The sequence below is a fragment of the Arvicanthis niloticus genome, chromosome 1 (assembly GCF_011762505.2).
Source record: "Arvicanthis niloticus isolate mArvNil1 chromosome 1, mArvNil1.pat.X, whole genome shotgun sequence".
In the NCBI taxonomy this organism is placed as follows: Eukaryota; Metazoa; Chordata; class Mammalia; order Rodentia; family Muridae; genus Arvicanthis; species Arvicanthis niloticus.
Genome location: NC_047658.1, coordinates 6,849,838 through 6,873,913, shown reverse-complemented (window position 1 = coordinate 6,873,913; position 24,076 = coordinate 6,849,838). Strand labels below are relative to the sequence as shown.

The window sequence follows — 24,076 nt, the reverse complement described above, 5'->3', positions numbered from 1 at the left end:
CCTCCCCCGGGACCGCGCGTTACGGTCCGGACGCGCGGGACTCCCGACCCCAAGGCCCGTGGCTCCCCGGGAGGTGAGGGGAGCGAGGGGCCCGGGGCTGGGGGAGGGGGCGGCGCCGAAGCGGAACAATGAGGGGGCGTGCCGGTGGGGGGTAGCGGAGGCGCCGGCCGGAGTTGGGGGCTGCAACTGCACAGGGGAGGATCCAACGGTGGGACCGCGGTTGGGGCGCCGAGGGACCAACTGGAGCTAGGTGGAGGATTCGGGGCCAGCGCCCCAGTGCGCCGTCCTGGGCGGGGTAAGGAACCGTCTGTAGGACCCTGGCATCCGGTCCCCCAGTCTCCGCCCTCCCCTGGGACCCCGCGGCCTCTCCCGCCCACGGCTTTTCCCAGCCCTGCCCCTCGCCCTCAGCTTCAGCCCGAGCCTGAGAGTTCCCAGGATCCCTGAGCCTTGGGAAGGGGGAGGGGGGCTCCAGACAGATGGGACTTGCAGACTCAGGCACTTTTGCTGTCTTAGTTCTTTGTCTCAACCTTTTTCCATCTTTAGCTTGTCTTCTCAGCCTCTTCTTTCTGTCACTTTTCTTCTGGGGGGGTGGCCCTCCTTGGGTTTAGATCAACTTCCAGAACCGTATCTGTGAGTTGGAGCGGCGGGAATACCAGTGAAGTCTAGTTCCCAAGAAGTAGGTGTCTTTGTAGGTCCGAGTTGTGCCACTCAGCCATGCCCGAGGGAGCCAGGGGACTCAGCCTGTCCAAACCCGGCCTTAGGCTCGGGTGTGGCCACCAAGGTGAAGTTTGCGACTGCGCAGCTGTGAGTGCTACTCCAACAGGTGAGCAGCCCAGACAGGTGGAGCCTGTGGGCATTTGTCCCTTCCTCCAGGACAGTGAGCATCCCTCTGTGGCTCACCTAGTGCTGAGCATGGCCAAGACAGCCCAGCCTTGTCACCACGGAGGAGACTGCTAAGCTGAGAATTCAGGAAGAAGGAAGTGGACACAGAGAAGAACTCTGCATGCAGGGAGCAGTGTGTGTGCAGGGAGCAGTATGTGCAAAGGCCCACAGCTGCACCTTTAAGTAATTGGACAAAGTTGAGTGTGAAGGGGTGAGGGCCGCTGAGAGATGTGTCATGGAAAGGGAGCTAGGTGAAGGGATCTCCCATGGGGCCCTGGGGATTTGAGGAATTTGGACTTGATCATAAAGGGCTCGTGTTTATGGGAGTGACAAGGTCAGTTGGACGGATTCACAGTGATAGCTGTGGTTGACGGATTCGGTGAATAAAAGCCATGGAGGTCCAAGTCACAGAGAGGAAGGGACCCTGATGGGGTCAGACTGGACAAGTAGTGGAGACCTGTGGGAGCTGTCAGCTGAGTGTGGGTGGCCATGAGGGCTGGAGACCGTGTGTCTGGGAAGCCCTGACAGCATGCTCCTACCTCAGCAGCTCCGGCAGCCCCCACCATGGCTTCTCCAAGGGGTTCTGGCAGCTCCACCTCTCTGAGCACTGTGGGCTCTGAGGGGGACCCATCTCCAGCCTGCTCAGCCTCCAGGCCAGAGCCCCTGCCAGAGCCCCCCATCCGCCTACACCTGTCACCTGTCGGAATCCAAGGTTCAGTGAAACCCTCCAGGCTGGAGCGAGTGGCCAGGGAGATTGTGGAGACAGAGCGGGCCTATGTTCGGGATCTTCGCAGCATTGTGGAGGTGAGGTGGGCGGGCACCTGAAGACAGTGGGGACCTAGGCCAGGCCCTTGGCATCTGTAACCCCTGTCGTCTCCACAGGACTACCTGGGCCCTCTGATGGATGGCAAGGCCCTGGGGCTGAACATGGAGCAGGTGGGCACGCTGTTTGCCAACATTGAGGACATCTATGAGTTTAGCAGGTAAGGGACGGGGTGGGGACCACACGGGGACTGGCTGCGGTGTCCTTACACTAGCCTGAGTGCCTCTTAGTGTGGCCTTGTATAGGCTGGCATGTGAGGTGTGGTGACATTGGCCATGATGGGAACAGTGAGGACCCAAGGTGGGAAGAAGTATAGCCATGGGTGACATGCTGGGCTCTTAGACCTTGAGTCATGTGGGGTCTGAGTATCCCGTCCCAGTTTACCACTGCACTTATACGGTCCTGGGACATCCCCATCTCTGAACAAACCTGGTTGGTTGCTTGCCCTAGTGAAGGAGACACTAGGGCCCAAGTGTGGCATCTCAGAATCCCAAGAGAAGCTACTTTTTTAGGGAGAATGGGTGTGTTGAGACCTGGTTTCTCTGTGTAGCCTTGGCTGCCCTAGAACTCACTCTGTAGACCAGGCTGGCCTCGAACTCACAGATCTGCCTGCCTCTGCCTCCTGTGTGCTGGGATTAAAAGCATGTGCCACCAACAGCCCAGCAAAAGAGAAGCTTTTGTGCGTTGTTTTATTATTTGAGATAAACAGGGTCTTCAGTAAGTAGTCTGGCTTGGAACTTGCTAGGTAGCTGATGACAACATTAATTCATGCCCCTGCCATCACTTCCCAAGTGCTGGAATTATAGGCATGCAGGACCACACCTAGGGTGTCCTGGTGTGGTTCATGCTGGCCTCAAAATTGAAAATCTTCCTGCCTCAGCCTCCAGAGCTATGTTCTCAGCTTTTCTGTTGTGGTTGTGGTGGTGGTTGTTGTTTTAAGACTAGACTCTTACTAAGTAGCCCACACTGATCTCGAACTCTCCATCCCCCTTCCTTGCCTCCCAAGTAGTTGAGATTACAGGGTAGTGCCACCACTCCCTGGCTTACAACATATTCTAAGATATCTAAGATGTTGGGCATAACCAACACCCCCTTTCCCAGGGCTGTAGTGTCACTCCCTAGGTCATGACATGCTAGCCACGGCAGGGTTGTCAGGCTGAATAATACAAAGCCAGGCAAAGACAGAGTGAGCAGGCTATGCTTTCTCATGTAGCTATCCGAGGCTCCTTCCTGCCTGTCTGTTGATCTCTGGAGTCTTGTCATGGGACAAGGAGGCAGGCAAGTCCTTTACCCTCTTCTTCCCCCCACAGTGAGCTCCTGGAAGACTTGGAGGCCTGCAGCAGTGCAGGGGGCATCGCCGAGTGCTTTGTGCAAAGGGTGAGTATGAACCAGCCTCTGAGGACAGCTCGAGGCTGCGGAACTGCTGCACAAGGATTCATGGGGCCATGGGAATCTAGGTGGTGCTGACTCCCATGTCCCCACAGAGCGAAGATTTTGACATCTACACGTTGTACTGCATGAACTACCCGAGGTGAGGCAGAGGGAGTCCCCGCTTGGCCCCAGGGTATTCCTGTGAGCCAATGTGCCAAGCCATTATCCCCAGCCCCATGCCCAGGGGCAGCTCCTTCTAGACCTTGATGTCACTGACATCCTTAACTGCCCTGACCTGATCATCCCCAACCCTGGCCGCCTCCTCCCAGCCCTGCCTGCTGGAGCACCAGCCACCACTGATCTGTGCTGTGCCCCTAGCTCCCTGGCCCTGCTCCGAGAGCTGTCACTGTCCCCGCCGGCCACTCTGTGGCTGCAGGAGCGTCAGGCCCAGCTCCGTCACTCCCTGCCTCTGCAGAGCTTCTTGCTGAAGCCTGTTCAGCGCATCCTGAAGTACCATCTCCTGCTGCAGGTCAGCTATGCCCTTGAGGCCTGGCTGTGGGGTTGGGGGGGCCATGGCTGGGTCTAACAGCCTCTCCTGGTGCCCTGACTATCTGTGGTCTGCCCCTCCCCTTTCATGTTGCTCCGCCTCCCCTTTCCTCGGCTACCTTGCTGGATGACTGGCAGGAACTGGGCAAGCACTGGGCAGAGGGCCCAGACACTGGAGGGAGAGAGATGGTAGAGGAAGCTATTGTGTCCATGACTGCAGTGGCCTGGTACATCAATGACATGAAACGCAAGCAAGAGCATGCAGCACGCCTGCAGGTGGACCCTGGGGTGGGCTGGGCCACCTGAACTGGGGACTGAGCCGGGGGACATTGTTCACTGTGTCCCTGTCGCTAACACCTCTGTTTTGGCTTGTATATGTGTGCCACCAACCCGGACCTGTCTTTGTGCCTGCTGTGGTCCCAGCAGGAAGTGCAGCGGCGGCTGGGTGGCTGGACTGGCCCAGAGCTCAGCGCCTTTGGAGAGCTAGTGCTGGAAGGCACCTTCCGTGGGGGAGGCGGGGGAGGCCCCAGGCTTCGTGGGGGTGAGCGCCTGCTCTTCCTGTTCTCCCGGATGCTGCTGGTAGCCAAGCGTCGGGGGCCTGAATACAGCTACAAGGGCCACATCTTTGTGAGTATAGAGTGGGGTCTGGCTCAGACAGTCACAACTAATATATCTTCACCTGAATACCCAAAGGGGACAGACTGGCTTCCAAGGACCATATTTACCTGGGCCCAGTGTCATTTGACTTTTGATTCCAGTTACCGGGAAGGGTGAGACAAGAGGATCAAAAGTTCAAGGCTAGCCTGGGCTACAGAGAAGGTTTGGGACTAGCCCCAGGCAACTTAATAAAAAACATTAAAGGCTAGCAGTGGGGTATGGTAGCTCACTGGGGGGATGGAGGTGGGGTGGGGACTGAAGCAAAAGTCTGAGGCCAGTAAGACCGACAGGTGGGCTCAAGGCCAGTGTAGGTTACATAGTGAGATTCTGTCTCAGGAGGGACACACGGTCTCCAGGTTCTAGGGTAGCTAGGACTACAAAGTGAGCCAGACCCTGTCTCAGAAAACAACCAAAAAAGCAACAGTAAACGTAGCTGGTGGCCACAGGGTCCAGTGAGTAAAGATGCCACAGGCTTGTCCTTGACCTCCACTGGCAACTCCCCCATACACAAGTAAATGTAATGATAAATACAGATGTAAGGGCTGGAGAAGTAGCTCTTATAGAGGACCCAGATTTGATCGTAGTGTTTGTATTAGACTGCTCAAAACCACTGAACTCCAGATGTAGGGGTCCAAAGCCTCTGGCTTCCAGGGGCACATGGACTCACATGCACATAGTGTATTCCCCGGATACACAGTTTGAGACATGGTCTCATATACCTGTGTATGGCCTCTAACACAGATCCCTCTGCCTCCCACATGCTGGGGTTATAGACGAGAAAGAACTTTAGAATGTAAGGAAGCAAAAGCAGCCGTGTGTCTGCCCTCCAGAATGAAGGCCCACACTTTATTTTGTGTGTGTGTGTAAGGGTGGTGGGGAGAGCTCGAGCAGTTAGTTCTGCCACCTGTGGAAACTGGGGGCTGAGGTCCAGTCTTCAGGAGGCACACAGTGCTTCTGCCCCACTAAGCCCTCCCTCTAGCCGTCTTTATAGCCTAGCTGCCTGGAACTTTTTAAAATGTAGGGACTTGATGATGGCACACACCTTTAATCCCAACACTCAAGGCAGGTGAATCTCTGAGTTTGAGGTCAGCTTGGCCTGCAGAGCTAATTTCAGGACAGCCAAGGATACATAAAACCCACATCAAAAGACAAAAACAAAATATTACAATTGCCCACAGAAGTATTCAATCAGAACACCTGAAGGGTAGGCTTGGGCATTTTAAAACGTGAGGTAAGTTCAGAGAAGTGTGGGAAGTTTCTTCATGGGGCTCTGGAAGAGGAGGGAGTGTATCTTCATGAAGGAGGGAGGAATCCAGTAAGGGAGTGACCAGAGCCCAGCCTGGTGGGTTAAGAGGCAAAGCAGCCCGTGGGGAGCCTCTTTGTAGCAGATCGGAAGGAACCCCAGTGTTATCTGAAGGGCATCTGGTTCCAGACAGCTCTCAGCATCCTATCCTCTCTGCTGTCCTCAGTGCTGCAACCTCAGCGTAAGTGAGACCCCTCGAGATCCCCTAGGATTTAAGGTGTCAGACCTGACCATCCCCAAGCACAGACACCTGTTTCAGGTATGCAGAGGGTGGGCTGCGCCCACACCCATGCCCACGCCACCCAGCTCAGAACCCAGATTCCCTCACCTCCTTACCCCCAGGCCAAGAACCAAGAAGAGAAACGGCTGTGGATCCATTGTCTCCAGCGCCTCTTCTTTGAGAACCACCCAGCTTCCATCCCCGCCAAGGTATGGGCCTGCCCAACAAGTGGCCTTGAGAGCCAGAACCCAGTCTCCATGGCAGACCCCCAAGTAATAGGAGTGGGACCCTCGTACTACCTGATGGCTGAAGCTGCAGAGTTTTGCCTTCTGGTTTTGGGATCCAGCACGATCTTGCTTTGTGATCTTGGGCAACAGGATTGCCGGCCTTCTGTTTCCTCACCTGGAGGAACAGTGACACTCCATTGTAGGGCTGCGGCGAGAGCTGACAGTCATTAGCCTGTACCAGAAGCAGCCACCCGTTCCTAGGAATCATTGGTTCTCAGGATCAGCTCTCCTAGTCCTGTCCCTCCGACACTTTTCACCTGTCTGTCTTTCAGGCAAAGCAAGTTCTCTTGGAAAACAGCCTACACTGTGAGTCCAGGGGCCAGGGCTGGCTGTGGTCCTATGCTGAGAGAGGAGATGCTTCCAGGAAAGTAGACAGTCCCCCGACTCTCACCACAGGTGCTCCAAAAAGCAAACATATCCCAGAACCCCCAACATCTCCACTGGATTCTCCCCGACCTCGGGACGCTCGAAGTTTTACCCCCGGCAGAAGAAACCCAGGTAATTGAAACAGAATGTGGGTTCAGTTCCCCAGCACGTCTCCCGAGGCTGAAGGGCTGGGCTCACACCGAACTCGGACTTTCTCTCCCACAGTTCCATCTCCAAGACTTTCTGGCAGTCGCCGTGGCCGCAGGCAGTCTGGTGAGTACCCACCGCTTGAAGAAGACCCAGGGATCTAATGGCTGCACCTCCTGACATGCTTTTTCCTTCCTCTAGAGCCGGCAAAGGAACCTTATGTCAGTTTTCCCCAGAATGGTTAGTGACTGGTCTGTGTCTGTTAATCTGTCCATGTCTCTTTCCAGGGATGTCTGGGAGTGGATGGGAAGGGAAGAAGGGGGCAGCTGATTGGTCACTGGGAATAATTTACTTCTGTGTCTTGTTCTTGTCTCTTCTCTACCTCTCCATCCCCAGATAAGCCTCAAGTCAAGGTAAGAAATGCCCTTGTCAGAGACTGGGCACCCAAATCCTAGCTCTGGTGGAGAAGGGAAATTCTACAATCCAGGGTCAAAATAAGCATGGACTAAAGGCTTGGGGGTGTAGCATAGTTGGTTCTGTGCTTACCCAGCATGCACAGAACTCTAGGTTTGAGCCCTTAGCAGCACATAAAACTAAATGTGCTGGCACAAGCCTGAAAGCCCAGCACACAGGAGATAGAGGCAGGAGGACTTGGAGGTCAAAGTTAGGCTTGACTACAGGCATGTTCTAGTCTAGCCGAGACTATAGGGGACTCAGAAAGTTAGTGGGTGGTGGGGAGAGAGGAAAAGAGGCCCTAAGCCAGGTGTCTCGGCAGATGCCTGCAATTCAAACTACGATGGAAACTGAAACATAAGGATCAAAGGTTTGAAGCTGCACAGGCGAGTTCTCTGTCTCCAGATAAAAAGGGGGCAGGCAGATCTCTGGGAGTTCAAGGCCAGCCTGGTCTACAGAGTGAGTTACAGGATGGCCAGGGCTACACAGAGAAACCTTGTCTCGAAAAACCAAACAAGTGAAAATAAATAAAAACATAAAAGGGCTAGCAGGTCAGGTGTAGTGTGGTACCACAGGTCTCGTACCCCAGTTGGGAGGCAAAGATGGCAAAGTGTCTGTGAGTTCAAGGCCAGCCTGCTCTACATACTGAGATCTAAGCCAGCTCAGGCTTTAGAGTGAGACCCTGTCTCTCAAAAATAGGTTTTATTGGGTAGGAATTGGGTGTGGAATGACACTCAGAGGTGGAATGTTGGGTACGATGCACAAGTCCCTGAGTTCCATCCTCAGCAACATATTATAAGGGGGATTGTGGTGAAGTTAGGCTGTCTGGTGGGAAGGTAAGAGGATTAGAAGTTCAAGACCATCTTGGGCTACATAAGACCCTGTTCAAAAAAAAAGAATAAGGTGGTAGAGGGTTCATTCTTGACTTCCCCAGTGTGCAAGAGGAGAGTCTGGGAACTTGGGCTCAGAGCACTCCTGGCCTGGCTTCCTATGCCTTCCCTCACAGCTTGCTGGCAGTGAAGGGGAGCTCCACCCAACGTCCGAGTTGCAGCCTCCAGTATCTGCTTCTGGTCCTCCTGAAGACCTGGAGGATGCTGGGCCTCCCACATTGGACCCGTCGGGGACTTCCATAACTGAGGAAATTCTAGAACTGCTGAACCAGAGAAGCCTCAGGGACTCGGGGGTGAGCTGACACTGCCATCACAGTTTTGAAGCACTTGGGCAGGCAGAGACCACAGTGCAGGTCAGCCCACCCCGTCTCCCTGATATCTTGGCTTTTCTTTGTGTACCCACGACAGCCAACCGCCCACGACATTCCCCAGCTCTCCAGAGAGTCCAGGGTGCCCGTTGAAAGTGAACCCCTCCAGTTCCGAGCCCTGCCCAGCCGAGAGTCTTCAGAAGAGGAAGAGGATGAAGAGCTGGAGACGGGTGAACGGGAGCCTTCCCCGCTCCATGTCTTAGAGGGGCTGGAAGGCTCCAGTGCAGCCGAAATTCCGTGCATGCCCAGCCTTACTAAGATTCCCAGTGACATGCCCAGCCTTCCAGAAATTCCCGAGGTTCCCTGCCTTCCGAGTCTCTCTGACATCCCTGGTGTTTTTGAGGTGCCCTCCCTTTCACCCTTGTCCAGTGTCCCTGACATTCCCAGCTTAGCCAACACCCCCTCCTTCCCCTGTGGCGCCTGGCTCCCTGGCTCCCTGCAGGAGGTAGCCCAGCCTCAAGCCACCAGGAGGGAACTGTTGACTGGGAGCAATCCAGGAAGACTGAGCGAGCCGCTCTCAGAAAGCAGAGAGGGGCAGGAGGAAGACACAGAAGGCGTGTCATTCCCAGCTGTGCAGACCAAGGCTGGCACCCCAGTCCAAGGATTCCCAGAAGAACTGGAATACCGCTCTTGTTCAGAAATCCGGAGTGCCTGGCAAGCGCTAGAGCAGGGGCAGCTGGCCCGGCCTGGCTTCCCAGAACCTCTGCTGATCCTGGAGGACTCTGATCTTAGTGGAGGCAGCACCAGCGGGAAGACAGGAATGCCACATTCAGAGCGGTCGGCGTCACGGGTGCGAGAGTTGGCTCGTCTCTACAGTGAGCGGATCCAGCAGATGCAGCGAGCTGAGACCAGGGCATCCACCAATGCACCCCGCCGCAGACCTCGAGTTCTGGCCCAACCCCACCCATCCCCTTGTCCACCCCTGGAAGAAGCTGAACCAGGTGACTTAAACTCATCCCCCCCCACACACACACACACCCTGTGTACTGCTAGGGCCTGGGGCCTCTATCACATTCTAGGCATGTACTCTGACTATTAAGCCACACTCCCAGCCCCTCACTGGGGGATTCTAGGCAGGGGCTCTACCATTGAGCCACGCCCCCAGCCCCTCACTGGGGGATCCTAGGCAGGTGATCCGTTGAGCTATATCCTTAGCTTTTGATTTTTTTCCCCCATACAGGGACCCTGCCTGCATTTGGCCATGTGCTGGTATGTGAGCTGGCCTTCCCACTGAACTGTGCCCAGGAGTCTGTCCCTCTGGGCCCTGCTGTTCTGGTTCAAGCTGCCACACCTTTGTGTATACAAGGAGATGACCTGAGTGTCCAGAGTCTAAACGTTTCAGATTTGCCTGAGCAAGACCATCTGAGTAATAACTGCATTCCACCTCCTGTCCCTTTACCTGGGCAAAGCAACTTCCAGAACCTCCAGGTTCCATCTACATCCCTTTTGCCCAAACAAGATCCTCCCGATGTCCAGGTCCCGGCTGCCTCAACCTTGCCTGGTACGTGTCAGCTACAAAGCCAAGTTTCAGCTGAGAATAGAAACTATGTGGAGATCCAGGTTCAGTCCACCACCACTTCCCTTCCTGGCCAAGAGTGTCAGGCAGACTTCCAGATGCCAACCGCTGTGGCATTGCCCGAGCAAGACGGTCATGAAGACAGCCAAAGCCCAAACAATGCCCCAGAAGCCGAGCAAAGACATGTCAGCGATGATCATGGCCTAGCCGCTGTTGGTCGCCAAGCTGTCAGCCCTTCGCCAGTGTGCACAAGCAGCCCTGACCATCAGATCCCAGCCACCACCCTACTGCCGTTGTCACCTGACCTCCCAGACATGGAGGGTCCTGGTGCCTTGCCTTTGCCTGCACAGGGAGGTCATCCAGACTGCTACGTCCCATGCAGCCCTCTACCATCTTTGTCCCAAGACATTCAAATGCCAGCTGTCATCCCCGTGCCCCAGCCACAAGGCCTTACAGACATCAGGGCCAAAGTGCCCCTGTCTTTCCCCAAGCAGGAGGAAACTCCAGAGCTTCTGGGTCCAGAGCCCAGCCTCACAGACGACGCACCAGCTCCCAGACTCTCACCTTCACTGGGCCAAGAGAACACCACAGACAGCCATATTGGCCATGCTCCAGCAGCTACCATGCCTTTGACTGAACAAGGGTGCTCTCAGGATCTTCAAAGCCCAGTAACTTCCCCGGTTCAGACAACCGTGGAGTTACCCAAACCAAGGGGTTTAGTCTCCCGTGTTGCCACATCAGAGTCTTTGGACTTGACTCCACCACATAGCCCCTCACTCTCCACTCGCCAGCTCCTGGGCCCCAGTGCAGCTGCCCTCTCAAGGTACCTGGCAGCTTCATACATCAGCCAGAGCTTGGCTCGGCGCCAGGGACCTGGGGGAGAGGGTACAGGTGCCTCCCAGGGTCACTGGTCCTCCTCTGCCCCTACATCACGGGCACCTTCACCACCACCTCAGCCCCAGCCCCCAGCTCCTCCAGCCAGGAGGCTCAGCTATGCCACCACAGTTAGTATCCAGGTAGGAGGTGGTGGCCGGCTAAGACCGGCTAAAGCTCAGGTCCGGCTAAACCACCCTGCTCTCCTGACAGCCCCCCATCCAGGAGCCTGTGGGCCTTCTCAGGGCCCAGGAGGCTCTTGATGGCTGCTTTTCAGATGTAAGCCTGGACATTAGGCTTCCTTGGCTTCAAGAACTTTCACCAGGTGCCACTCATCCTTAATGACATCCAGAGTCTGGACACAGGTCCAGAAATGGCTATAGCTTTCTAGCCCCAGGAAACTGTCCATAGATGGCTCTCCTGAAGTCATGGTTATTTTGTTAATTAATTTTTTGAAATGCTGTGTGTTTTGCCATTCTTGAGGTAATGGGAGATGGGAAGACACCATAAATGGGAAGGGCTGATGTGGCCCAAGATGTCAAAACTCTGTAAGAACGTTTGCTGTAGCTCAGGTTGGCCATGCTGCTCAGGTGGTAGAGTGCTTGCTTAACATACAAAGCCCCTTGGTTCAATTCCCAGCACTACATAAAACTGGGTGTGATAACGCCTACCTGTGAGGAAGGAAGATCAGCTCAGGTATTTGTGTCCATCCTTGGCTACATAGCAAGTTCAAAGGCAGCCTGTGTTACATGACACCATGTCTCAAAAAAAAAAAAGTAAAAATGGGGAACCTCAAGCTCCTTGGGGGCCATTAGAAACTGTTAGAACCGGATTTGTGGTTTTGAGGCATTTGGAATTGTGATACATCCGTCCAGGAAACCTGAACATGCATGGTGATGCATACCTCCAGTCCTAGCTGCTTGGGAGGCTGAAATAAGGACTCCATGAGCCCAGGCAACCTGGGCTACAAAGACAAGAGCCCCCCCCTTCCAGGTAGACCCCCTGAAATCCATTCCCTTAGTATCCATCCCTGTCCATGTCCTGTTAAGTATGTTATACGTCAACTTCTACCTACACTTCTTCCATCCATCCATCCTTCCATCCATTCTTCATCCCACCTCCGACTCATATTCCACTCTTCCATCTAGATACATCTAATATCTACATCTGTCCGTCTACCCGTCGTTTGAATACCTCATTACCACCATCTCTAATCATCAACCCTCTCTCCTTGATAGGGTTCTTCCAGGTACCGTAAAGCCTCGGGACCTTTCCAGGCTAACACCAGGGCAGATTAAGATGGGGTTGTGGGAGCTCTGATCCTCATTTGGTTTTCCTGGGAACACCAGGCCCCCTGTCCATGAATATTCTGATTATTGTGTCCAGCCTCCCCCCACACACCCCACATCCCTCCTCACTTGGGACTGCTGCAATTCCTCTGTATGCCCTTGCCTCCCACATCATAATTCAAGTTTGTAGTGGAGACAAAAGGGATTTTATGTTTAAATCCTGCCCCTCCCAGCAGTGGTCTGCAGGGCAGCATAATTTAAACAGTTTGTTTGATGACAGAATGCCAGCTCCTTCCTTGGCTGTCTATAATCCTCCCAAGAATTCTAAGACATCCCCATGCTGTGTCTGTAAATCCAACTCCCCTTTCTGTTTGGTGTGTGACATTCCTCGAAGAGCTCTGGCTTTCCTGTCTTTAAAGTAACCACTTCTCAGAATGAGCTTAGCATCCAGTAAACATATCCTGTCACTACTCAGGGACATCTTAACCCGTGACTCACCAAAGAGTTACTCTAATCACACACACACAAGGTCCAGTCCTGACCTACAGAGCTCAGGAATCTGATTGTTAGCCACTGGCCAGCAGCCAGAGGCTGTGCTTTATTACAAAGTAGCTTCTGGCTCTAAGGTTGTTACTCTGTGTGAGCTCATTCTGTTTTGGCCCTCAGCATCCCTAAGAGATTAATGCGGGTTCTACTTAATTTTGTTTTGCATTGAGAACCAAACTGGGGTCTTACTTTTTTTTCAAGAGTTTGTGAATTACCTCCCCTACATGGTGAGGATAGTTTTTGTGTTGTTTGCAGTACTGAGCATTGAGTTTCGGGCCTCGGGCTTGCTAGGCAAGTGCTCTGACACTGCACCTCATCTCTCCCCAGCCCTTCATTGTTGGTGGGTTTGGTTGGTTGGTTGGAATTTGGTATGTGTGTGCACAGAAGTGACCCTGGAGTCTACAAGAGGGCGTCAGATTCCTCTGGAGCTGGATTTAATGGGTGGGTAATTATGAGCCAACCAGCATGGATGCTGGGAACTAAACGTGGGTCCTCTGTAAGAGCATTGTTAACCACAAACGTTTCTCCAGCTCCTTGCTTGAAGTATTATAGATAAGGAAACATCCTGGGCTACAGAGGGAGACCCTTTCTCAGCCCAAAAAATAGGAGGAGACAGAGACACAAATACCTACCCTAGTCTCACTGCTAGGAAAGGACTGAGCGGGGACAAATCCTCTCAGCTTGAGTTGTTGCCCATCTTGTGCCAAGAGCCACCAGGGCTGCAAGAGCTTGTGAGTCAACCAGCCCACGGAGCTGGGTTATTACTGAAGGCCATTCTACCCACAGGACCCGGACTGTGTCTGGGGGCTCCCTAGCAGCTGAGTCCTGTGTTCTCCCTCACACATCACATATATCCTCGGTGACTGGAGGCTTCCCCCAAGGTCAGGACTGAGGCTGGCCCGCCCCTTCTCTGCAGAGTTGCACATTCCCAGCCGCCCCCAGCTGTAGGAAAGTTCCCAGCCTGGCCTGGGCTCCCAGCGGCGCCGGAATTCCCGGCATTCAAAGGAGGCAGGGAGGGAGAAAGGGTTGTCTGCTCCAGAGCCTGGCAAGAGGAAGAGAAGCAATTCCCCTCTCCAGATGTGTTCCAGCTGTGCCTCTGGGAAAACCGTGGGTTCCAGGCTAGCCTCAGCCCCGCCTCCTCTTGATGAGTTCCATTCCTTATCCCACCTCCCAGTTTTATCTATGCACCGGATTACCAGGGCCAGGAGGGCGCTTGCTCACCCATCAGCCTGCAGACAGCTGTAGTCAGGCTCAAAAAGACAGGTGGAGGATAGGATAATGTGGCCAGTGCTGGAGTTCCAGCTGCTCCAGAAGCTGAGGCAGGAGGATCCCTGAGGCCAGCCTTGGCAACACAGCAAAAGCCCTTCTTAAAGAGTGAAATCAAACCAGGCATGATGGTGCATGTCTTTAGTCCCAGCACTTGGAGGCAGACAGGTTTGTTAGAGGCCAGCCCGGACTACACAGCTAGTTCTAGGTCAGCCAAAACTACATAATGAAGCCCTGTCTCAACAAAATCTAAATGTGAGCTTAGGACAGGAGCTGTGTGGGCTTCAGCAGTGAGCCTTAGTTGTGTAAACTTTACCCTCAATTGACATCAAGGCCAGGACCCTCTAAGGCCAGAACTCACTAGTACAGCGCCCTGGCTGCTGGCCACTCAGCTGCCTCTAGGCCAACTCTACCAGTAACAGCTTTTTGTCAAGTCAGAGGTGTATGTGAACAAGACAACCTAACAATCCACCAGCAAATCCTGACTTGTAGTACCCCCAGGAACCTGACCCTCTGGGCTGGGCCAGCTACTCTGGGCTAGGGTTTCTCCCATAAAGCTGAATGTTCTGACCTTATACTCCCCAAACAGGACTGCAGAGCATAGCCTCAGCACAGCACAAAGGGCCTGGGCCTTTCCACCTGCCTGTTTTTGTTGTTGTTTTGAGACGAGGTTTCTCTGTGTAGCCCTGGCTGTCCTGGAACTCACTCTGTAGACCAGGCTGGCCTCGAACTCAGAAATCCGCTTGCCTCTGCCTCCTGAGTGCTGGGACTAACGGCGTGCGCCACCTGCCTTTGTGGCTCAGCATTACTTCCAGCTTCCACTGTGTGCCCGCGAGTGAGCCACTGCCTGGCATTCTATCTTCTCTACAAAGAGCACATAACAGGACTGATATCCACAGAGGCTCCTAAGTACTGGCTCCAATTCTTTTAACGTTTTAATGTGCACTGATGTTTGGCCTGCATGCATGTCAGTGTGAGGGGGTCAGATCCCTTGGAACTGAAGTTACAGTTGTAAGCTGCCATGTGGGTGCTGGGAACTAAATCAGGATCCCCTGGAAGAGCAGCCAGGGCTTTAATCCCTGAGCCATCTTTCCAGCCCCTGAATTAGTTTTGAAACAGTGTTAAGTCAGGCCAAATTTGAACTCACCTCTACAGTCAACCTTGGACTTTTGATTTTCCTACCTTCCCTTTGCAAGTGCTAAGAATACAGACATGTGCCAGGCAGTGGTAGTACACGCCTTTAATCCTAGGAAGAGACAGGCCATCTCAGAATTCAAGGACAGCCTGGGATATGCAAAGAAACCAGCATAAAAAACCAATGCCTCGACACGCTCCACCTTCCAAAAAAACAGGCATGTACCACCGCAGCAAACCCAGCATGTATGACTCCCATGGGTAGAGGCGAGCACTTGAGCCCAATCTAAGTTAAAAGATAGGCTCCATGGGCTCCCCACATTGAGCACAATGGGGATCTGCTTTGAGGTTGGGCTCAATCCCAGCACCTAAACTAACTGGTTCAGCACCTGATTCAGAAGACCAGATACATTGAGTTTGCCTGGCCTACTGCCTACGGGTGGGAGGCTCCTTAAACTTTTAGGCCCTTTTAGGTTATCTGCACTGCTGGCTGACATTTTAAAACTTCCACCCATTTTCCTTATATTGAAGATTACAGGCCTCAGAGATCCTCTACTGTGTTCGGCAGGGGTAGGTATGGCACTTCACAACTCTGGTCCCAGCGTTTGGGAGGCAGAGGCATTCCTGCGTCCTGGAGTTCAAGATGAGCAAAGGCTATGGAGTGTGACAGCTCAGTGAAGTGCAAAAGGGCAGGGACATTTCACCTTGTGCAAAGCCCCAGGGTTGCTCCCAGGCAAAACAAGGTAGGCAGAGAACAAGACTTGATAGTGTGCGGATAGTTGCACACTCAAGTCCTAGCTACTGAGATGGGGACATGGGAATGCTTGGGCCCAGCATTAACATCAAAACCAAAATGGTCTAGGGAGAAAGCTTGGTTGGCAAAGTGCTTGCTTTGGAAGCGTAAGAAGAGTTCAGTGCCAAAGTTGGGTTAAAAAAGTAAACTTGGGAGGGGCGCAGTATTGAATTTTTGTTTTTCTAGACAGGGTTTCTCTGTGTAGTCCTGGAACTCACTCTGTAGACCAGGCTGGCCTCAAAGTTAGAAATCTGCCTCCCAAGTGCTGGGATTAAAGGCACAATATTGAGCATTCATTGCTCTTGCAGAGGAGCAGGTTTACTTCCTATCACCCACTTGTCAGCTGTTATGTAATGGTTTCAGAACACATACACGTGAAGGAAAAGCCTTGGAGCAAGCCCGATGGCACGCACCTACAGTCCCTCACCTAGCACTTAAGAGGCAGACAGATAACTGAGGCCAGCCAGAGCAGCAAAAACCTGTCTCAAATAAATGAATGCCTGGCATGGTTGGGCACATGTGTCATTTCTGTGCAAGATAAGTGGAGACAGGTAGATCCCTGTAGCTCACTACCTAACTCCAGTAAGAGATCTTTGTTCAACCTGCCCTTTGGCCTCCCCCAAGCATGTATACACACTGTGTCGTCAATCTTGGCGCTAGTAGAGAGATGGCTCCGAGGTTTAGCTCTAAGTTAAACAAGACACTGGCTGCACTCCTAGAGGACTTGGGTTCAGCATCTAAATGGTGACTCCTACCTGTCTGTAAATTCAGTTCCTGGGATGCACCACCCTCTTCTGGCCTCTGTAGGAACTGGGCATGCAGTGTACATATATATACCTATAAAAACTCACATAAATAAAACCTTCAAATAAAAACTTAAGGTGGGCAGCATTTAACATTCAAGATGGCCCTCTGATATCTATATACATAAAAACTATACACTCTACAATAGCCAAAGCCCTCATACCCTGGGCTCTGCCAGCAATGCATTCCACCCAAGGGAAACAAACCTTTTACCTGCCACCTCTACAAACCACACAAAGGCCAGAGAAGGTGCTTTAAACTGTTAAATGGCTGGCCAGAGTGGTGCACCCCTTTAACCCTAGCACTGGTGAAGCCAAAGCAGGCACAGCTCTTGAGTTTAAGGCCAGCCTGGTTTTATACAGTGAGTTCCAGGATAGCCAGGGCTACATAGAGAAACCAGGTCTTTAAAATTAAAAAAAAAAAAAAAAAAAAAAAAAAAAAAAAAAAAAAAGAAAACACACACACACAAAAACAGCTCAAATGCTCTGGGAAGGCAGCCATAACTTCAGCCTTCATGGCCACTTATTAAGAAGAGTGTCTCTTGCATTGTCTAGCCACAAAGACTACAAGAGACCACAACACAGAAACAGGAACAATAAAATCCTAGGATGTTTATTACAAAGGTAAACCCTGATCCTTGAGACTGGCTTATCGGTAGGATTTCTGGTATCGGGCACGGGCACCAGGACCTCCAAACTTCTTGGACTCGCAGCGCCGGGGGTCAGCTACAAGCAGGGTCCGGTCGTATTGGATGAGGATGTCTTTGATCTCCTTCTTAGAGGCTTCGTCCACATCTGGAGATGAGGAGACAAGATTCAGGTAACATCGAGCCTCTGGCTTGGTACCCGCACATAGCCCACCCACTCTAAGACCACGTCTCACTCACATTTTTGGTAGTAAGCCACTAGGGCTTTTGAGATGGACTGTCGGATAGCTGCAAGACAATGACCAAAAAAGCTTTGTGAAGACCCAGTCTTGTTCCAGGAGCTGTCTCACACCCACAAGCCCAGATCCAGAGACTCACCATAAATTTGGGCCACATGACCACCACCCTTCACACGGACCCGGATATCCACACCAGCAAATCGCTCCTTGCCCAGAAGCAAAACAGGCTCCAATAACTAGAAAAATGGGAAATGAATGGGTTACAGGGCCAAGTCATAGCCTGGCTTAACCACCCTCCGTGGGCATCCTTCAGCTCCCTTTGTGTGGGTCCCACCAGCTCCAGTATCAAGGAGGCAACCTGTGCTAGGGTTCCTGTGCCCTTCAGATTTCTGTGTGTATGTGCCCACGGAGACCAGAAGAGGGCCTCAGACACCTTGGAGCCGGAATCATGGAGTGATAGACAATTATGAACAGTAGGCAAAGTCAGGTCCCCTGTTCTCACAGTGGCCATTCCACCTTCTCCTGAGCCTTGATTAGCACACATCCCAGAGCATACTACTTTAGATCGATCAAATTATGTCTGGCATCTAGAAGCTTCCTCAGTGCCAGGCCTGGAACCATCTAGATCACTGGTGTTTGCCCAATTCACAACACAGGGCGGGCGCACACGAATCCTTCAAATAAACTGACACCAAGTAACAAAATCCCTGTTACCCAGTATCTGGTACAGAGTGGTATTTTCCACTCTACAGAGCACCATATTCTTACTCTCTGAGAGGAATAGAATTTAAGCCAGTTTTTCATGTGTGTTCACATGTAACACACAATAAATAAAAGTCACCCCCATTTTACAGAATGGACCAAGGATTGGAAAGTCTAGTGACTCTCCCTGATTGACAATGGTAGGGGCCTTGTATAGGAATGAAAAACTTCCCAGACCTGAATTGTCGACAGCCCAACTGTGTGATTGTTAGTCACCTGACAGACTTGGATTAAGATTAAGCACCGGGCAGTGGTGGCGCACGCCTTTAATCCCAGCACTTGGGAGGCAGAGGCAGGCGGATTTCTGAGTTCGAGGCCAGCCTGGTCTACAGAGTGAGTCCAGGACAGGCTACACAGAGAAACCCTGTTTTGAAAAACAAAAAAACAAAAACAAAACAAACAACAACAACAAAAAAAAAACAAGACTGAGCACGAGATTTAGCGACATTATCATCAATACTATCACTAGTGTGCATTGTCTTGGGTATATTCCTTCTTACATGTACCAAAACTCATACAACAATGAGTTCTGGGTTGCAAAAGAGGATTTATTCTTGCACCTGTTTTTAAGTCTTTGTCCACCAGTTCAACAAAGACCCATACAAGTGCTACCAATGTTAGATTTCAGAGGGCTCCTACTGTTTGTAACTTTTATTTTTTCAAGGTTTCACACTGTAGCCCCATGCTGACCTAAACGGCTTTGGACTAGTAACTCACACTATGCTATTCCCCAGGGAGCTAGGATTACACACACGAGCCTGTAACTCACACTTCTAGAACAGAAACCGTCAATCAGGTCGGATACATTGTGCTGCTATTCCTCAACAACCGGCTCCTAGCATCTGGAGAGCTTCGAGACACCGCAGATTATACAATCTTCAATAACCCACGTTTTCATTTATTTTACCAACTCGGAGTTCACGCCTTTCCTCAACCCAGGCCTAGATCTACCGCTAGGTAGCCATTCTCCTCCCACCTCAGCTCCTAATACTCCCGGGGCCTTTCCTTCCATCTGTCCGCCACCCAGACGGCCGTGTCCGACTCCAATACCTTGTACTGCAGGGTGCGCGGCTCGATCATCTCCAGGGGACGTCCATTCACCTTGATGAGGCCATTTCCTCGTTTGCAGTGGGCCACAGCTGTGGCTGTCTTCTGCGAAAAGCAAGGGAGACGGCGGGGCCGTGTGAGTTCGGGACCCTGGCTCTCATGTGGGCCCCAGTTCCTGTCTCCCAGCCCGGGCCTTCCCACCCCCTTAAGCCCCATCTCTCTTCCTCCTGCCCCTGGCACACCTTGCGTCCGAAGACCTGCACGGACTGCAGCGGACCCTTGGACGGCATTGCTACAAGAACGAACACGAGGTGCTCACTGCGCGGCGCCGCCACCGGAAAAGGAAAGCTCGGGGCCACCCGGGCTGATTTTTCAGGGTCTGCGCAGGCGCATTGAGCGCTGCGTCACGACAGAAGCGAGCTTTACGGCTGACGTTGACGCCTAAGACTAGGACGTGTAAATTACGGCGGGAACGCCTTCAGGCAAGGGAGGAGGCGGCCTTGGAGGAGGAAGGAGCAGTGCAGTGTGGGACTGGGCGGGGACCCGGTCGGTAACTCAGAAGATGGGGGCGGGGCTCCTTTTTCTATTACTTTTCCACAGCCTTCGTCTTGACTTTCGACCAATTCTTATTGACATTCCGGCTCCTCGATTCTCTCCTTCGGCCCTCCTCCAGACGGAGTCTCACCCCCTCTCCCAATCGCCGACTTTCTCCCACCCTTTCCAGGGTCCCCATCCAGCTGAGTCTTCTGCATTCACTGTGCTAAGTCAAGCTGGGTTTTCAGAATTCTGCCTCCCAGAACCCTCTTCCCTAGCCTTTCAGATCCTCCGCCGCGAATCTGCGAATCTGCCTTTCACCAGAATTGCCTTCTTATCCAAGACTCTCCTCAGTAAACCAGACCCTTTAAAAGCCTGTTTTGTTTTGTTTTTCGAGACAGGGTTTCTCTGTGTAGCCCTGGCTGTCCTGGAACTCACTCTGTAGACCAGGCTGGCCTGAAACTCAGACGTAATAAAATGGAAAGCACACAGTGGATCTCTGGATTAGAGGTCAATGCGGCTTACAGAGAGTATTCCGGGCCAGCCCAAAACAAAGCATGACACTGTCCACACTTGCGTGACCATGCCTTTGGAAGTGGTAACTCCTTCTCGGAGTTGGAGAATTAGGGAAAAACCACTGGGCTCTGTGTGCAAGCAGTTATGCATGCTTGAACAAGCTCACAGTAAACAGTAGGGCTGGCTCTGGATAGCATATTTCTGACCCACTACCCCAAACTTCAGCAGATAAGCATCTTTCAGACACGTAAATGCTAATTATGTTGATCACAGTCACACTTAAACAGTGCTTACTCTGTGAGGTGCTGATCTAATCTAAATGTATTGAGTACGTTGACTCATGTTCTCTCCAGGCTAACTCTGTGAGGTGGGCAGACATATGACGTTTACACAGGACAGTATTTGTCCTGGACATCATAGATTCTTATTTGTCAACTTCCAGCAGATGGCAGTAAAATACTTTGTCCTAACCCCTTCTTTGTCCTAGCCACCCACCCTGCCCTGCTCCACCCCACAGTTTCTTTTGGAGTCCAGGCTCTCGCTGGAAGTCATAATATAGCTAAGGAGAAGATGGCTTTGAACCCCTGATCCTCCTGCCTCCACTTCCCCAGTTCTGGGACTATAGATGTGTACTACTACATCCGGTTTTACAAGTGTCTTAAGGAAAGCATGAGTCTTTTTTCCTTTTGTTTGTGTGTTTTAAGATTCCTTTTATTGGCTGGGCGGTGGTGGCGCTTGCCTTTAATCCCAGCACTTGGGAGGCAGAGGCAGGTGGATTTCTGAGTTCGAGGCCAGCCTAGTCTACTGAGTGAGTTCCAGGACAGCCAGGGCTACACAGAGAAACCCTGTCTCAACAAAACAAAAGATTCCTTTTATTAGTCAGGCAATGGTACTGCAAGCCTTTAATCCCAGCACTTGGGAGACAAAGGCAGAGGCAGAGGCAGGCGGATTTCTGAGTTTGAGGCTAGCCTGGTCTTACAGAGTGAGTTCCAGGACAGCCAGGGCCTCACAGAGAAACCCCGTCTCAAAAAACAAACATACAAAAAAGATTTATGCTCCCTCCCTCTTCCCTCTCCTCTCCCCCCCTCCCCCCCCCCCCCCCCTCTCTCTCTCTCTCTCTCTCTCTCCCACCAGACCCACAGAAGCCAGGTATCCCAAGAGGTCAGAAGAAAGCATCGGATGCCCTGGATTTACAATCAGTTGTGAGCTTCCCAGCAGAATATCACAACCGAACTCCGCTATTCTGCTGTGCAGCAGGAGCAGTACAATCTCTGAGCTGCTGAGCCATCTCTCTCCAGCACACTGTATGAGTATTTTGAAACAGGATATTTTGTAGGCCAGGCCGGCCTCAAACTTGGAATTTAGGCAGCCAAATATGACCTTGAATTCCTGACACTCTTGCTTCTGCCTCTCAAATACTGAGATTGAAAGATTATACCCAGTTTGTGGAACCCAGCTATATACTCCGAGTTGGCTGGGAATTTCTAATGATACTCCTGCCTTAGCCTCCAACCTCATAATGAACTGTCTGTAATTTCAGTTTCAGAGAATTAGACAATTTCTTCTGGCCTCTGTAGCACTCAACAAATGTGGCACACAGATATGTATATAGGTAGAATATCCATCCACATAAAAAAATTTTTTTGAGACAGGTCCTCACTATGTGTCTCTGGCAGACCTGGAACTCCCAATGTAGACCAGGCTAGCCTTGAAGTCACAGAGATCCAGCTGCCTCCACCTCTCAAGTGCTATGTCAGAGTGCTGGGATTGGGCATGACCCAACACACTCGGCAAATAATATTTTTTCAATTAAAAAAAAAAAAACCTGGGGGCTGCCTCAGCAGTTAAGAGAACCGGCTGCTCTTCCAGTGGTCCTCAGTTCAATTTCTAGTGACTGCATGGTGGCTCACAGCCATCTACCATAGGATCTCATGCCCCTCTGCTGTCATGAAGACACACATACATATAGAGCACTCATATACCATATACATACATACATACATACATACATACATACATCTTATAAAGATCTGGTAGAAGGAATGTTTTTCTAACTGGCACACGGATCTCCTACGGGCTATGTCATTCTTTAGGGCAGAGTTGTTTGGAGATAAGAGAAATTTTGCAGATAAGGAAATTGAGGCCCAGAGAAGTGAGCAGCCTTGTCCCAAGCTATTCGACAGAAACCTTGGGAGTGGAGGTTTGGGACCAGGTCCCTGCTTTGAGACACCAGGTCCCTCTGCTCCATAAGTCTGGTCTGCTGAGAATGTCAGTTACGTAAGGATGGTTTGAGGAAAGCCATTTGTTAGGGAATTCTGTGTTTCTGTGAGAGTGCTCACTGAGGTTCTGAGGTCCTGCTTTTCAGTGGCCAGCCAGGATATCCTGCCTGCCCTGTGAAGTATCCTCAATAAGTATCAGCCCAGAAACCACGTAGTGAGAGCCTGTCTTTATAAAATAACATATGCCAGACATTTTTTTAAAGGAAAGGCAAGACTAAACTTTGTTAAGGCCTGATTTATGCATAGTAAAAGCCACCCTGTATAGTGAACATTCCCATCCGGGCAGACACTGACACATTTCCACTTCGTTTTGTGCACTCAGACACCACTAATCTGCTCTTCCTATGAATAGCCTAGCTTTGCTTGCTCTGGAGTTTTGTATGAATGGGATCATACCCTCTACTAGATTCCACTGTCTGGCTTCTTTCACTCTGCATAAATGTGTTTTGAAATTAACTTGTGCTTTTCAGTAGTTTGGTGGAATTTACTGTTTCTTCCTCCTCTTCCTCCTTCTGCCCTTCCCCACCCTATTTTGTTGTTTTTAGAAAGGGTCCCGTTTTGTAGTCTAGGTCAGTCAGAACTTCAGATTCTCTTACCTCAGTCTGTCAAGTGCTAGTATTACAAGGTAGGTATCACCATATCTCGCTGAAGTATGTGACTTAAACATTTTAAACACTTATTGTATATATACGTATATATGTATGCATTGTATGTATATATATATATGTGCATACACACATATACACATACATATACATTGCGGGGTGCATGTATGCCGAAGCATGGATGCAGAGGTCAGAAGAAAACTTTTGGGCATTCTTCCTTCTACCATATAGGTTCCAGGGATCAAACTTAGGTCGTCAGGCTTCTCAGCAAGATCCTTTATCTGATGAGCCATCTAGATAGCTCAAGCATGCTGCTTTTATTTATATTTTGTCCTGCATTTTTATTTTATGTATGTGGATATTAAGTGTGCCTGGATGTCAGTGCACTACATGGATGCAATGTCAAAAGAGGCCAGAAGAGGGCGAGCATTAGATTCCCTGAGACTGCAGCTGGGAATTGAACCAGGCTTCAGAGCAGCCAGAGTTCTTTGACAGTTGAGCTATCCCTCCAGTTCAGGTTTTTGTTTTTTGTTTTGTTTTGTTTTTGTTGTTGCTGTTTTGTTTTGGTTACAGTGTTTCACTGTGTAACTCTGGTTGTCTTGAATTACCTAAACCTGCTGGTTTTGTGCGTAACTCCTGGCGCGCCTTTCTGTCAAGCCTCAATCTTAAATCCGTAATCCGTATTAAAGTGTCTTTAATTGTCAGCATGGTGGCACACACCTTTAATCTCAGCATCAGGGAGGCAGAAGCAGACATGGGCGGATCTCTCTGAGTTTGATATTAGCCAGGCTACACAGTAAGAACCTATCAAAAAACAAATAAACAACCAACCAAACAAACCAAACCAGATCGTTAATAACGCTATACTGCGCTGCACTAAACTGGCAAGTTTTGAGATTGTTTTGAGCATCGCC

At 51.3% G+C, this 24,076-nt stretch overlaps 2 protein-coding genes and 1 non-coding gene across 6 annotated transcripts; 1 reads left to right on the top strand and 2 right to left on the bottom strand.

Annotated features, from left to right (window-relative positions):
• Nucleotides 1-118: 118 nt before the first annotated feature.
• Plekhg2 (pleckstrin homology and RhoGEF domain containing G2) lies at nucleotides 119-11,165 on the top strand. Of its 4 annotated transcripts, none has more exons than XM_076930612.1 (19): nucleotides 119-295; nucleotides 693-823; nucleotides 1,430-1,686; nucleotides 1,765-1,865; nucleotides 3,016-3,082; nucleotides 3,190-3,236; nucleotides 3,455-3,605; nucleotides 3,761-3,898; nucleotides 4,049-4,249; nucleotides 5,749-5,841; nucleotides 5,925-6,011; nucleotides 6,362-6,395; nucleotides 6,486-6,587; nucleotides 6,681-6,728; nucleotides 6,804-6,842; nucleotides 6,999-7,015; nucleotides 7,990-8,238; nucleotides 8,354-9,254; nucleotides 9,494-11,165. In XM_076930612.1, the coding sequence occupies exons 2-19, from the start codon at nucleotides 715-717 to the stop codon at nucleotides 10,963-10,965; spliced, it is 4,113 nt and encodes a 1,370-aa protein (XP_076786727.1). In that variant the 5' UTR covers nucleotides 119-295; nucleotides 693-714; the 3' UTR covers nucleotides 10,966-11,165. The 4 variants fall into 4 exon arrangements, with proteins under 4 accessions (XP_076786727.1, XP_034367055.1, XP_076786716.1 ...); XM_034511164.2 differs by having other exon boundaries at nucleotides 120-295; nucleotides 8,062-8,238; XM_076930601.1 differs by having other exon boundaries at nucleotides 120-295; nucleotides 1,427-1,686.
• Nucleotides 11,166-17,125: 5,960 nt separating this feature from the next.
• Rps16 (ribosomal protein S16) lies at nucleotides 17,126-19,627 on the bottom strand. Its single transcript, XM_034489268.3, has 5 exons — nucleotides 19,471-19,627; nucleotides 19,232-19,333; nucleotides 17,559-17,655; nucleotides 17,421-17,468; nucleotides 17,126-17,328 (listed from the first exon to the last, which is right to left on the bottom strand). The coding sequence occupies exons 1-5, from the start codon at nucleotides 19,516-19,518 to the stop codon at nucleotides 17,183-17,185; spliced, it is 441 nt and encodes a 146-aa protein (XP_034345159.1). The 5' UTR covers nucleotides 19,519-19,627; the 3' UTR covers nucleotides 17,126-17,182.
• LOC117701892 (small nucleolar RNA SNORA40) lies at nucleotides 18,667-18,791 on the bottom strand. Its single transcript, XR_004605889.1, has one exon. It is a non-coding gene; the product is annotated as a small nucleolar RNA SNORA40 (small nucleolar RNA).
• Nucleotides 19,628-24,076: the final 4,449 nt, after the last annotated feature.